This window comes from Physeter macrocephalus, chromosome 14 (assembly GCF_002837175.3).
Source record: "Physeter macrocephalus isolate SW-GA chromosome 14, ASM283717v5, whole genome shotgun sequence".
Lineage (NCBI taxonomy): Eukaryota > Metazoa > Chordata > Mammalia > Artiodactyla > Physeteridae > Physeter > Physeter macrocephalus.
The window spans coordinates 63,736,694-63,751,108 of NC_041227.1; the positions used below are offsets into that span (position 1 = coordinate 63,736,694).

The window sequence follows — 14,415 nt, forward strand, 5'->3', positions numbered from 1 at the left end:
CCTGCGCGTCCGGAGCCTGTGCCCCGCAACGGGAGAGGCCGCAACAGAGGGAGGCCCGCATACCACCAAAAAAAAAAAAAAAAAAAAGAAGGGAGAGTAGGGCTATTTGCATTAAGAAATACTCAGATATGTACGAAATTGCAGTTGAAAACAGCATGCAGAACAGACCCAAATATGAGAATTTAACATGTCAAGAGTATATATTTGAAAATCACTGGCTGATTCAATAAATGGCAGGCAGCTTGCTAACCACCTGGAAAAAATTTTAATGAAGATCCTTATTTCATGCCAAACATCAATTATCAAAATGCACATTATAAAAACATAGTTTAACAATGAAACTGTCGGCGATTTAAAAGACTGAAAATACTCATGAGGCATGGAGGTGAGGTTATGGGGAAAAAGGCAACCCTTCCAGGAAGGAACTTGGTAACGGAGATCAAAATTTTAAATGTCTACACCCAGCATTTCCACTTTTAAGCATATATCCTAATGAAATAATCAGGAAAGTTTCAAAAATGGATCTCCATTTTTTGCAATGGGTGTTCACTGTAACACTGTTTATAACAGTAAACAACTGGAAACAAATTATCCTTCAGAAAGAAACTGAATAAATGAGTTACAGTACATGTTAGTGCCATAAGAATGAATTCATTTTTAAAAAATCAAGGTTTTGAAGAATAAGGGCATGAAACAATGCTATAGCTTATAATATTAAATAAAGCAGGATATAAAACAGTACATATACTATGGTGACAATTTATTAAACATATGTACATGGATAAAACAGGAAAATACATCAAGACATTAACAGAACTTCCATCTCTTGGTGGTAATGGTACAGATGATTTTAATTTTCTGCTCTATTCTATCTTTTCTAAAACTATATTGAATATTGTTTTTGTTTTTAATTTTGTTTTTTAATAATTTCAGATTTACAAAAAGTTACAAAAACACAAAGAATTCCCATGTATCCTTCACCCAGCTCCCTCAATTGTTAACATTATATATAACTACAGCGCAATTATCAAAACCAGGAGGTTAACAATGAACATTTATTATGTTTAAATAAAAATTAATAAAGTAATAAGTATGCAAAGGCCCCCCACTGCTGACTTTATTTCCTCTGCCTGGTTCCAGGGCCCTCTGTTATCTGAGCTCACCACACTGAGCCACAGGAAGGCCCTGTGCCCAAGGAAGGGGCCCAGGCCCTAGATCTAAAGACCCCAGTTGTTTCCCGCTCACATACCAGTGTGCTGACCACAGGCAGTCTCACCTTACTTAGCTGGGCCTTCCGTTTCCTTTTCTTTGTAAGGGAGGTTAATAGCTACTTTTCCTGCTTTAATGAGGATCATTAGAAAGGAAGAGGATCACCAGCCAAATTCTTCCTTTCTTTCTAATTCCACCTCTTCTGAGTTATTTCAGATCACACTGAACATTCCCTTCTTGAATTCCAAATGAAGATCATCTCCGTAAGTGGATTCAAGGCCCCTAATTAAATTCCGCCTGCCAATATCCTTCAGTGTCAACTCCAAGACAGAGAAAACTAAAAAAAGTATTAGCTAAGAGACGATGGGCCACCCGCCTTATCCTCTGTCCCCAGGCAATATCTCTCCCCCACTCATCTTCCCCAGTTTAAGAGCCACCCATACCAATCCAGAGTGGATAAAGCTGGGCATCTAACAGAAAGGGAAAAAAAGGGTGAAACTGTACTTACTAGGTTTAACAGACTCCAAAGGGACAAACACTTGAGCCAGAGGTGTATTCTGGGAAGATGGAGAAGAAGCCAATGGGCCAGCCTCCCAGGACCAACCTGGAGAAGACTTAGTACCTGGTGGCACTTCCTTGGGGATACTTTTCTGTGGAATATAATTCCTGCAAAGAAATAATATCAAGACTGGCAAAAACTGTAGAGAATTCCAGGAATCTGATTAGGTTTTCTGAAAAATAAGGGGAAAAAAAATAAATATATATGCATGTGTATATGTGTGTATGTATATATTTTACGGGTGTATGACTTTAGACAAGTGATCTAACCCATGCCTCAGTTTTCTTATCTGTAAAATAGAAACAGTTTAGTATCTATCTCATACGCTGTTACAAGAATTAAATGAGAAAGTATATGAAGAGCACTGAGCAGAATGTGTGCACACAATGAGGACCCAATAAAGTAATTAATGTTGTAGTTGTCAGGCAGTCTCTGACAACAAGTAGCTCAGTCTGATGAAGTTTCCCATACATGATCACCAGCGTGACGTAAGCTAGGAAGATGACAGCACAAGTTACATTGACCACTTCATTCATACTTCATGATTTTGTCCATTTGGAATACAAATCAAAAACATTTATGGAAAACCAAACTCCAGACGTAAGTAACCCACCAAAATTAGAATTATTACTGACCCCACGTCAAGTGGTTATAAACAGTAAAGTAGGAAGAAACCCCCTACGGGTACTAACAAGAATGACCTCCCAGCACATCGCCATTTCCACCCAGCTCTGTGGTCTCCACCAGGGACACAGGCTCTCAGGCTGTTTCGGGGAAGGCAAAGTGTTCCAGCCTTGCCAGAGGCAAAGGGACAGGATCTATGAAAATATGTTTATACTCATACCTAAGAGCACCTCTGCTTTTATAAATCTGTACTGTAGAAACACTCCAGGTTCCTCCAACCTGGAAGCTATGTAAATATCCACAAGAGGGAAATGATTAAATATATATATTATATGTATATGAATTATTATTCAACTATTAGAATGAGGCGAGTTTACACAAATTGATGAAAATGTATCCAAGATGTGTGATATAAAAAACCACAGTGGAGTACAGTTTGTAAATTATAATCTCATTTGTGTAAAAATAAGCCACAGTAACACATTACTACATGTGTAGAAAAAAAGTAAAGAAGGACCATTCAACATTGTCTTTAGAGAGTGATATTTGGGACCGTCTATATTATCCATTCCTCTAGTAATCAAACTTTGCTTCAAATTACACTGAAATCAGGAAAAAAAAAAAAAAAAAAAAACAACCTATAAAGACAAAAAACATCATCATCATCTACTGCTGTTGCTCCTTAAACCCCTTTTCGGAGGTCCTGGCCAAACGTGTACTTTCCTGACTTAGGATGTGGGGTAAAAGGAGCAGCACACGTTGAACTTCCAATAGAAAGGAAGCAGCCCTTCAGGGAGAGCAACATCCCTGGGCCCCTCTGCCTGGCCTCGTGCAGTGGGCGAGAACTGCACACAGGAGCCACTCTTCTACATTCCTTGCCCACAAGACTCACAGAGGTCCCGGAGACGGCTGCGGGGAGAGGAGATCCAGCAAGTTCCTTTCTGCAGAAGGGCTCTGAACACCACCACCCGGCAGTGTGCTGGTGGTAGGGTTCCTCTTCTCCTGACCGCAATTCTGACTCACAACCTGTCAAACCAGGAATGACTAAAGTAAGGCCAGAGCATGAGTGACTATGAGCCATGGTAACATCATGGCTCAGCTCTCCCGACCCCAAAGCCCAGGCTTCCTACATTTCCTGGGGCAGGTGGAGAAAGGTCAAGAGGACATGACTCCTCAGCAGACCTTTAGTAAGCAGGAGCCTGGATACAACAGAAAAGGGTAGGGAAGAAGGAGAGCAAAATCCCTCCAGGGGTTCAAGCCAGACAGTAGAGGTGAGGAAGAGGCTTTGGACCTCCGAGTCCACAGTGCCACCAGGCTATGCTGTAGCCCTCCACCCTCCCCCAGGCAGTGCTGCCCTCATGAAGGTAGATTTGAGGGACTTCCCCTCTCCTATCCTGTCCCTAGGAAGAGCTTCCTTACCTTTTTGGTAACTGGGCCATCACTGATCCCTGTAAAGAAGGAACAGAGTGAGATGCACATCAGTAGCTCTACCTGATACGAATTGGAGACTGATACCATCATCCTTTCTAGAACATTTAGAAAGCCTAGACAAAACAAATTACCCAAAGTCATTCAACTCATTCATGGCAAATCTGAAACTGAGTACAAGGAGGACCTCTCTGAACTTCCCGGTATATCCAATTCCTTCTAAAAACAGGCATACTCTCCCCAAGGGGAATGGGCTTACTCTCTCCCTGGAAATCAGGACCATTCTGTGCCTGCTCCCCCTAAACACCACCCTCACCTAAGGCTGCCAGGTCCTGATGCAGTAAAGATGGCGCCACAGTCCCAGCCTGCTCGGATCCACTGTCCACCTCCAAGTCGATCAGGGGGCAGTTCTTCATGCAGCCTGTTGGATTCTGAAAGACTAGAAACAGACATTTAGGAAAATAAGTCAGTCAGAATAAGAGCAAAGCCTCCACTTAAAGGTTATCAGTTTCCCTCAGGCCTCCTCCCAATCAAAAGACGTCACATCACCCCACCCTTAAGCACACCCCAGATGAACCTTCCACCTCAGCTGACTGGCTTGACTTACAGCCTTGAGTGGCATCTGAAATACGAGGTAACCAGAGGAACTGCCTTCCCACCCCAGTAAACACAGAATCCTCTAACAGTCCATTCAACCTGGACAGTAGCAGAGCTGACTGCTCCAGGTCAGAGGCCTTTGAGGTTCTGACCACAGTGAATCAGAATCATCTCGAGTGCTTGATAAAAATGCGGGTCCCAGCTCTAAGTAGTCTTGATTCAGAAGGTCCAAGAACCTGCATTTTAACCAGTACTCCAGATGATTCTGATTTAGCTAGCCTGGCACTAGGAACCACCTGAAGAAGGTCATACTTTTTTTGGTGTGAGCTCCCATAAGTAAGCACTCATGAGAGGTGCAATCCAAACCTGGGCACGGGATAGCCACCGCTTCTGTTTACAGCCAAAGCTAGTTCCAGCCTAGCAGTCAGCCCGTGATGGCACGTGGGGCAGAGGCTGGCTATATAAAACCAATTCTCAAGGGAAAGGGAAAAGAGGACATGCTCTTTCATTTCTATACCATAACCCAGGGAGTTCAGGAATCCATTTCTTTCCCCATGTTTGCAGGCTGCCCCACGGCAGAGGGTGGGAGAGGCTCTCTGCACATACCTCTGGAGACAGGTATGTCTCCCAAAGAGCCGACCACTGTGTTCCCAAAGGTGACACGGCCCTCCATCACCTGTTTGTACAGCAGAACTCCCTGGGTGAGGAGGTCATTTGCCTGGAGAACCTCCGCTGAAGAATGAGAGAAAAATCAGAATCCCCAGGTTTAGCTACCAATAATCTCAGTCTTTTTTAAGCCACTCCACAAAGCAGCTGTCACACGGCTCTACCAGGTTCAGTATATCCACGCCTCCTGCCCCCAGATCACGAGATCAGTCCCCTGGCACACCCAGTCACTCAATCCCTGAACCTCAACACTTTCTTCGCAGGATGTAGGAGGAACCAAATTTTTTCACTTTCTTTGTCTGTACTGTCCAATATGATGGCCAACACTTTGAAATATGGGTCTTTCAACTGAGGAACTAAAACTTTAATTTTAATTCAAAACTTAAAGCTATTTTGTCAATGTGGATGCAAATATTAAAAGAAATTTTTGATACTTTATTCAGTTATTGGGAAGCGTGTAGGAAACAAGTTGGTACACAAATCTACTTTTTCACCTGTAAATTTTGTAAAATCTAAGTACAGATCAAGTATTCCTGGTGAAAATCTGACATCCAAATTGAAACATCCTGTAAGTATAAAATACGCAGTGGATTTCAAAAATGTCAAGAGTATCTCATGATCTGGTTTACCTGCAAGAAAGCCTCTCCCTAGGAGAGAGACAGAACAGCAACAGGGCCAGGGGCTGTGTATAACCCTGCAGGCCAGGTACTAGGAGAGCACTGTAAGAGCGACCAACTATTCATTTCCTGTCAATTTTTAAACTGGATGGAGGTTGTGAACTAACACGAGGTTGAACTCACCTGGCAAAGTGTTTTATTTGGCATGTGCAAGGTGATTAAAATTTAAATTTTGTGACCTCTGACTTCAATGCAACCAGAGGAAATAACGGGTTTAGACAATAATTACATCACAAAAAAACCAGAAAACCAGACACCATGGGCCTCTTCACATCACCTGTGAAGCATTCTTGCTCCCCCGCACACGCCCCACCATTTGAACCTGAATCGGAACAAGCCTCCTGATCCAATTTATAAGAAAGCAAGAATTTCAGAAATATCAGGAACAGAGAAACATTAAATACCATGGGAGATGCTATCAGAAAACTGAGACCAAGAGAAACTCTGCAAGTCAAAGGACACGTTTTTCATGCATGAAGTAAAAAAGAACAGGGGCTATCCATTAAAAGGGACTTAAATATCAACCAATTACAAAGCGTGGTTTTTCTTTTTGATACTGATTTATAACAAACTTTAAAAAAAGAAAGAGGGTCAGCAAGGAATGATTAGAGGGAAAAATGCCCAGGAAAATCTGAACACTGACTGGTTACTTTGAAATGTTTGGAATTTGCTTAAAAATAGAATTGGGAGGACTTCCCCCGGTGGCCCAGGGGTTAAGACTCCGCGCTTCCACTGCAGGGGGCACGGGTTTGACCCCTGGTCGGGGAACTAAGATCCTATAAAAATAAGTAAGTAAAGTAAATACATAAATAAATAAATAAAAGTAAATGCATAGACAGTCATCAAACAGACATCTAATAAGGTGCCAGACCTTATTAAAATTAAAAAAATAGAATTGGGGATGTAGGGGGGAGGATGGAGGGAGAAAGCAGTACAGATAAAACAAGATCAAAAGACTGGCCATGGGCTTCCCTGGTGGCGCAGTGGTTGCGCGTCCGCCTGCCGATGCAGGGGAACCGGGTTCGCGCCCCGGTCTGGGAGGATCCCACGTGCCGCGGAGCGGCTGGGCCCGTGAGCCATGGCCGCTGAGCCTGCGCGTCCGGAGCCTGTGCTCCACGACGGGAGAGGCCACAACAGAGGGAGGCCCGCATACCACAAAAAAAAAAAAAAAAAAAAAAAAAGACTGGCCATGAGTTGGTAATTATTAACAAAAGGTGAAGAGTACATGGGGATAGAATAAATCCCTTTTATATGTTTTGAGATTTTCCATAAAATAAAATAGTTTTAAACGTTTCAATACCTGTGTACAGGATTACACTTCTCCCCAGTGCCTTCCACTTGGTATCCCCACTTAGACTCCCCACCCAGCCCCTGAAGGCACTTTGGGTGTGAAACCTTCCAAGGAGCCCCTCACAGCTGTTTCTCAGACCTCTGAGAATGTTCAGCCTTTCTTCAAGCCTTCAATTGTAGCCGCTCTTTCTTCTATCCCCTTCACACCCAATCTACACGGTAAATTTCCACCCTTTTCTATGCTTTCAGACTTGCGGCTCATTTCTTGCTCAAACCTAGATTCCTCTGGAAATTAGAAGAATCAACTCAGGCCACGCCCTCCCCAAGCCCAACCACCATAACACCTAGTGACCACTGTCTTGTTTCTGCGTCAGCAGCACGGCAGGAAGCCCCACGTCTGTCCTGCACTCTTGGGTGCTGTCTATGCCTAAAGAATAAGACTGTACCAAGGGACTTCCCTGGTGATGCAGTGGTTAAGAATCTGCCTGCCAATGCAGGGGACACAGGTTCAATCCCTGGTCTGGGAAGATCCCACATGCTGCGGAGCAACTAAACCCGTGCGCCACAACTACTGAGCCTGCGCTCTAGAGCCCGCGAGCCACAACTACTGAAGCCCGCAAGCCTAGAGCCTGTGCTCCACAACAAGAGAAGCCACCACAATGAGAAGCCTGAGCACCACAACGAAGAGTAGCCCCTGCTCGCCCCAACTGGAGAAAGCCCGCGTGCGGCAACAGAGACCCAACGCAGCCAAAAATAAATATAATTTTTTTAAAAAATTAAAGAAAAAGAAGATCATACCGAGCGCATCGTCATCGTCGGTGGTATCGCTTGCCAGCCGGAACAGGGTGGGCCGCAGCTTTTCACACCTCTCATACACGACCTACAAAACAGAGCTTGTTATATAAATTCTCAGTAAGTGTGTTATAAAAAAAGAAAGATCTCAGGATGTGTAAATGTGAAGAAATGGGAAATCTCTACACTGCTGTCAGAAATACAAAATGATACAAACACTCTGGAAAATAGTTTGGCAGTTTCTTAAAGAGTTAACTATACATGTAGCATATGACCTAGCAATCCCACGCCGAGGCATTTACCCAAGAGAAAGGAAACTGTATGTTCACACAAAATCCTGTATACAACTGTTTACAGAAGGTTAATTCATAATCACCCAAAGCTGGAAACAACCCAAATATCCATCAACAGATGAATGGATATACATATTGTGGTATATGCATACAATGGAGTTACCACTCAGCAGTAAAAAGGAATAAACTACTGGGACCTCCCTGGCAGTCCAGTGGTTAAGACTCCGCACTCCCCAGCTTAGCACAGGAAGATCAGCTCGGTGCTTTGTGACCACCTAGAGGGGTGGGATAGGGAAGGTGGGAGAGAGACGCAAGAGGGAGGGGATATGGGGATATATGTATACATATAGCTGACTCCCTTTGTTATACAGCAGAAACACACCATTGTAAAGCAATTATACTCTGATAAAAGTGTTAAAAATGATAATAATAATAATGAACACTGCTTTGCAATCAAAAAAAAAAAGACTTCATGCTCCCAAAGCAGGGGCCATGGGTTTGATCCCCAGTCAGGGAACTGAGACCCCACATGCCAAGTCGTGCAGCCAAAAAAAAAAAAAAAAAAAAAAAAGAATGGGTCTCGGGTCTCAAATAATAATGCCAAGGGGGAGAAGAGAAGCCAGACCAAAAACAAAAGTGTAATACTGTATCACTACATTTATATAAGAGTCTAGGAAATATGTACTAATCAGAACAGAAAACAAATCAGTGGTTGCCAGGGGATGGGGAGAGAGGCAGGAACAGAAGGGAAGGGAATGAGGAAGTCGGGGGCGGGTGGGGGACATAAATTTTGATTGTATGATGACCTCTTGAAATATATGTGTATTCCTAGTATGTCAGTGATACTCAGTCCCACCTGAAATTTAGTTTTAAAAAGAGTACCTGCAAGGCTGCCTGGTCTGGAGGGGCCTGCCCTGGCCTGCGGTACATGCTCAGCATTTCCTGCAGCACCTTCACGTGGCTCCGTACCTCCTCCACAGCACCGACTCTCTTGGACACCTTTTCTGATTTTTCTTGTTCCTTTTGGGAGGAAGAGGATGAGGTGAGGGAGCAGAAGCTCTGAAGAAAGCCTGAACAAGCACCGGAAAGGGGCGCTGCACTGTGGAGAGCTCATGGAAGCCACCAAAACAGGGAGTGAATGGAGTGTCCACTCAGCGGGTAGAGAAGATGCTCAAGGCCCGGAATTCCTGGGACGGACAACGCAGTCTGGGGAGCTGGGGCTACTCCTCTGTACCACCAGCCTTAATCCCCCTGGAAAAGAAATTCCCAAACCTGGATTCCATCCACACCAATACCGGTCACTGGGACAGAAACTGGTGTCTGTGAAATGCTTTGAGTTCCTAGACAGAAGTACTTGAGAAAGACACAGCGGTTTCTGCTTCCTGTCACCACCTCGCTGCCCTTCAGGGAGCCCACAGCTGTTCCCCGGTTCAGGGCTGGGCGGCCATCCCTTCTCCCAGACAACTGTGTACCCACACCCTCAGGCGCACACACACACATATACACTGTCCAGCCCCTGTCAAATGCTGGTTCTGCAGGACCCCCTGGAAAATGCCCACCTCCTTGACCAGATTCTTGATCAGCCGGTTTGCAGCCTGAAGATCCTCAGGATGGTTGCTCTTCAGAAGCCTTGTCAGAAGCTGAAGAGGGAACAAGACTAGGTGAAACCAATTCCCTCTTTGTCAAACGGCCCAGACTGATAGCACCAGCGATAGCAGAATCAGCACTAATAAGAGCTCGCACATTTTATACGCATTACCTTAGCAAATCCTCACAACGACACAATAACGTAAGGATTATGACCGTCCCCACAGACCACTGGTTTTTCCATGGGGTAGGGAGGTGGATGTCCCCAGGGAACCTCTGGCAAAGTCCGCAGACATTTCTGGTTGTCACAACTGGGGGTACTCCTGGCATTTAGCGGGTAGAGGGATACTGTACACACTCTATCCTACAGTGCCTAACGACCTCCAACAAGAAAGTTAACTGGCCCAAAATGTCAACAGTGCCAAGGCTGTCTTGGACCGCATACTATGATGTGACAGACCTTGGCGATCTTGTCCACCTTATTCCCAATAGGTATAGGAGTCACTCACTCTGTTGGATGGATGGCAGGACACATGGAGATACTGAGTGCCAGAGAGTCTGAGCAGTTGACCCAAGACTATCTTTCTCAGAAGTCCATGCCACACCTCCTCCCCTGCTTCTCCCACCCTCTGCAATGGTGAAGCACCCGTAGGAGAGGAGCCGGACTGGAGTCTTCCTGGTTCTACACTCACCAGACCTTGTGAGGGACCAAGAACACTAATGACCAAAAGCACTGCCACCTTTCAGGGGCGCCCTGGAGTTATCCCTGGGTCTTGGCCTAGGTTTGGACCACCTTGCTTTCCTCTTCCCTCTCCTTACTGATGTCTGAGGAGCAACACTTCTGGGAGACAGTAATGGAAGGAAAATGGGTGAGATCACGCTTACTGACACCAAAAAGATCTGAGCCAACATACAACCAATTCTTTACTCCCCACTCTCCTCCCCCGACACCACACTCTGGATATGACTGACCACCCCCATCACCCACTAGCGTTATCCTTTCGTACCTTCTTTCCCTCAGGAACACTGAACAGATAAAGTGAAAGATATAAAGAACAGGACACTTATTATCTGGCCTATCCACAAAGAAAACATCCAGACCCTCAGCTACCTCTCTCTGCTCCACAGGGAACTCAAAACCCAGCTCCCCACACTCTCACACACTTTGGTTCGGGATCAGGGGACATTGCAGGAGAGTCCCTAAAAGAAGGGATCTCTGGTGGTGTGATGAATTGGGAGATTGGGATTGATATATCTACACTAATATGTATAAAATGGACAACAAATAAGAACCTGCTGTATAAAAAGGTAAATAAAATAAAATTCAAAAATTCAAAAAAAAAAAAAGAAGGGGTCTGGTCAGACTCCAGGTAGGCCACCAAGGTCAGGGAAAAGCTCCTTACCTTTGACTTTTCTTCATCGGCATCAAAGATGGAGCTCTTGGGCCAGGGAGAAGGTGGGGGCAAGATTTTATCCACTGGTAGTTTAGGGTCTTGCTTTATGATTCCTAAAACATGCAACTCATGAATATACGGATAGAGGTACCCATTGACTTCAGCAGGATCCAGTATAAAGCCCAGAAACCCCTGGTTCCTGATATCCCACCAGGAAAACACTGTCAACAACCTTACAGAGATACACCCAGGGTATGACCAAGGCTCTGCATCCTCCCTTGGGAGGATCCATGGAACCAGTACAAAGTTGGGGAGGTCAGAGCCAACTAAATCAGAGCAGAACCGGACCGTAAGGCTAGCGGTCAACGGGCCTTACACTATACAAATAGTGTTCATTTTACGCAGGTATACAACCTCCCAGAGCCCAGAAATTAGTGTAGAATCCCCAATACTCCTAAAAATGTTAAGTGAGTGCATGCGACAGGGAGGAATATAGTCCATCCTGAATCCAGGTTCCTCCCACAGAGCCCAAGAGAAAAGGAACACGGACTCCCAGCTTCTACACAGACACACTCTGGGGCTCACAACACGAGAGGAATAGGCTCATTCTCCAAAGGCCTCACAAAAAGAATGGGAAAGGCCTGACGGCCCACTGAAATCCTTCTCTCCCGACAGAACAGCCTCACACTGCTGGGGGAAGGACACCAAACCTGTTGTCCTTAGAACAGTGGTGAAAACCTACTGCAGCTGGAAAAAAAAGAAAAGCCTGTGCCCCTGGGGGAGGGGCAGCAACATGTCCTGGCCCAGTCCCGAGTCGGGATGGGACAGGATCACAAACAGGTCCCACCAAGACCAGGGACACATGCCTGCCTGAGACTGAGGCTTACTCACAGCAGAACCAGCACCACCACCACCAGGCTACGGGCACTGAGGAACAAGTAGTAAGGGTCTACCGTCAGGAAAGGTGATGGAGTAAGACCCCCTCTGAGGTGTAGAGCAAGAGGAAGACCCAAAGCCGAGAGTAGAGCAGATACTGAGAGAAACTCTCTAGCAAGTCAGCCTCCACCCTCAACACAAGCTAACACTAGAGGAATATGGAACCCGGCATAGTGAGGGTAACTACAGCAACAACCATCTCAAACCTAGCTCAACTCCCGTCAACCGGAAGGAATGGTCTGCCCATTTCCAGGGATCAAAATTACTGTGTCAGCCTCTATTGTTGTATCTACTGGACACAAGATCTCCAGCTTTCACCCCAAACTGACAAAGCGTACAAAAAAGCAAGAAAGAACAACTACTGTGAAAAGGGAAAGCAACATAAGTAATGGTAGTGAGACCTTGTTTCTTCAGCATCTGGTAAGCATCTCGGATCTTGATGTCTTCCGGAAACCAGACTGTCCAACTGAAGAGTATTTCAATGACTCTTCCTTTAACTTTTTCTGTGGTCCAGGAGCCCAGGTACTGAAAAAGGAAAGGGAATTACAGAGCTGGATGGGACTTGGTGAGACAGGAGGGAAGGTGACAGGACATAACCTTTAGAGAATGACACAGCTGTTGAGAACACGACATAAACTGGTTAGAACCGATAAGGCCCAAGATGGCGTAAGATTTGACTTCCAGTAGACCTTGAGCTTCAGTATACGCTCATTGTAATACATTAGCTAAACGACACACCCACGGGTGCCATGACCGTTCAGAGGCTGACCATAAAAGGCCAGAAAGTGAGCGGTGGCCCAATTCCTGGAAATCTCTGCCCCTTCCCCAAAATAGCTGGAATAATCCTCCTACTCATTAGCCTATGAAGTCACCCAACCCATAAAAACTAACCACCCCATATTTCAGGACTGCTCTCACCTTTTGAGACATTCTACTTTTGGCATGTATATCTCTCTAAATAAATCTGTTTTCCCACTTAGTTCTCGGGGCAGAGTCGCCTTGCCTGTGCGCTTGTATCCTTCACAGGCGTCCTGTATTAATAAATCTACTTCTTGCCTATCACTTTGCCTCTTGCTGAACTCCTTCTGTGCTGAGACATAATGAACCTGAGCTTCAGTAAGTCCTGACACCAGGTGATTGATTTTAATTAAAAGACAGTGGGGGGCTTCCCTGGTGGCGCAGTGGTTTTGAATCTGCCTGCCAATGCAGGGGACACGGGTTCGAGCCCTGGTCTGGGAAGATCCCTCATGCCGCGGAGCAGCTGGGCCCCGTGAGCCACAACTACTGAGCCTGCGCGTCTAGAGCCTGTGCTCCGCAACAAGAGAGGCCGCGACGGTGAGAGGTCCGCGCACCGCGATGAAGAGTGGCCCCCGCTCGCCGCCAACTAGAGAAAGCCCTCGCACAGAAACGAAGACCCAACACAGCCAAAAATAAACAAATAAAATTAAAAAAAAAAAAAAAAAAAAAAAAAAGACAGTGGGTTTGGGACTTCCCTGGTGGTGCAGTGGTTAAGAATCCGCCTGCCAATGCAGGGGACATGGGTTCGAGTCCTGGTTCGGGAAGATCCCATATGCCGTGGAGCAACTAATCCCGTGCGCCACAACTACTGAGCCTGTGCTCTGGAGCCCGCAAGCCACAACTACTGAGCCTGAGTGCCACAATTACTGAAGCCCACACACCTAGAGCCCGTGCTCTACAACAGGAGAAGCCACCGCAATGAGAAGACCGCGCACCGCAACCAAGAGTAGCCCCCGCTCGCCACAACTAGAGAAAGCTGGTGCGCAACAACAAAGACCCAATGCAGCTGAAAATAAACTAATTAATTAATAATAATGATTTTTTAAAAAGACAGTGGGTTTGAGTCCCAGCCCGTGGGTTCAAGTCCCAATCTGAGTTTTGGCTGGGTTCAAATCCCATCCTAGTTGTGCAGTTTCATTAGTAGACTGCCCAGCCCACACTATCACTAAAGAGATGGCTGCTGAGGCCCAGAGAAGTGAGCTGCCCAAGGCTGGTAGAGAGCTGAGGCACAGCTAGAAGACAAGTTATCTGGCCCCCATTTCCAGGGCTCTTTCTGGGTTTCAAAGAATCAACCTATAAAGCCACTAAAATTAAATCCTACCATATATTGGCCTAGGTTAGAGCCACTGGGGACACTCATTATTTGACTGTGGCAAGTCTAGAATAAAAATGTATTTGGAATGAAAATAAGGTAAAGTGAAAGGAATTGCTGAAACTCAAATGTTTTGAATCATTATAAAAGATCCTCTTAAAATTAAAGGATTATGGAAATAAAATATATATACATACATAAACATAAACATATATATATATATATATATATATATATATATATATATATATAT

At 45.3% G+C, this 14,415-nt stretch overlaps 1 protein-coding gene across 1 annotated transcript in view; it reads right to left on the minus strand.

Annotated features, from left to right (window-relative positions):
* GGA2 (golgi associated, gamma adaptin ear containing, ARF binding protein 2) overlaps positions 1–12,803 on the minus strand; it is a 19,588-nt gene extending 6,785 nt beyond the window's left edge. The window contains exons 1-11 of the mRNA XM_028498032.1: positions 12,795–12,803; positions 12,454–12,577; positions 11,126–11,229; positions 9,695–9,775; positions 9,018–9,155; positions 7,849–7,930; positions 5,024–5,149; positions 4,137–4,259; positions 3,812–3,840; positions 3,285–3,418; positions 1,718–1,875 (exon numbers count right to left, since the gene is read on the minus strand). Of these exons, the coding sequence (XP_028353833.1) occupies positions 1,718–1,875; positions 3,285–3,418; positions 3,812–3,840; positions 4,137–4,259; positions 5,024–5,149; positions 7,849–7,930; positions 9,018–9,155; positions 9,695–9,775; positions 11,126–11,229; positions 12,454–12,577; positions 12,795–12,803 (1,108 nt within the window). The remainder of the gene's footprint in view (positions 1–1,717; positions 1,876–3,284; positions 3,419–3,811; positions 3,841–4,136; positions 4,260–5,023; positions 5,150–7,848; positions 7,931–9,017; positions 9,156–9,694; positions 9,776–11,125; positions 11,230–12,453; positions 12,578–12,794) is intronic.
* Between the last annotated feature and the right edge of the window lie 1,612 nt (positions 12,804–14,415).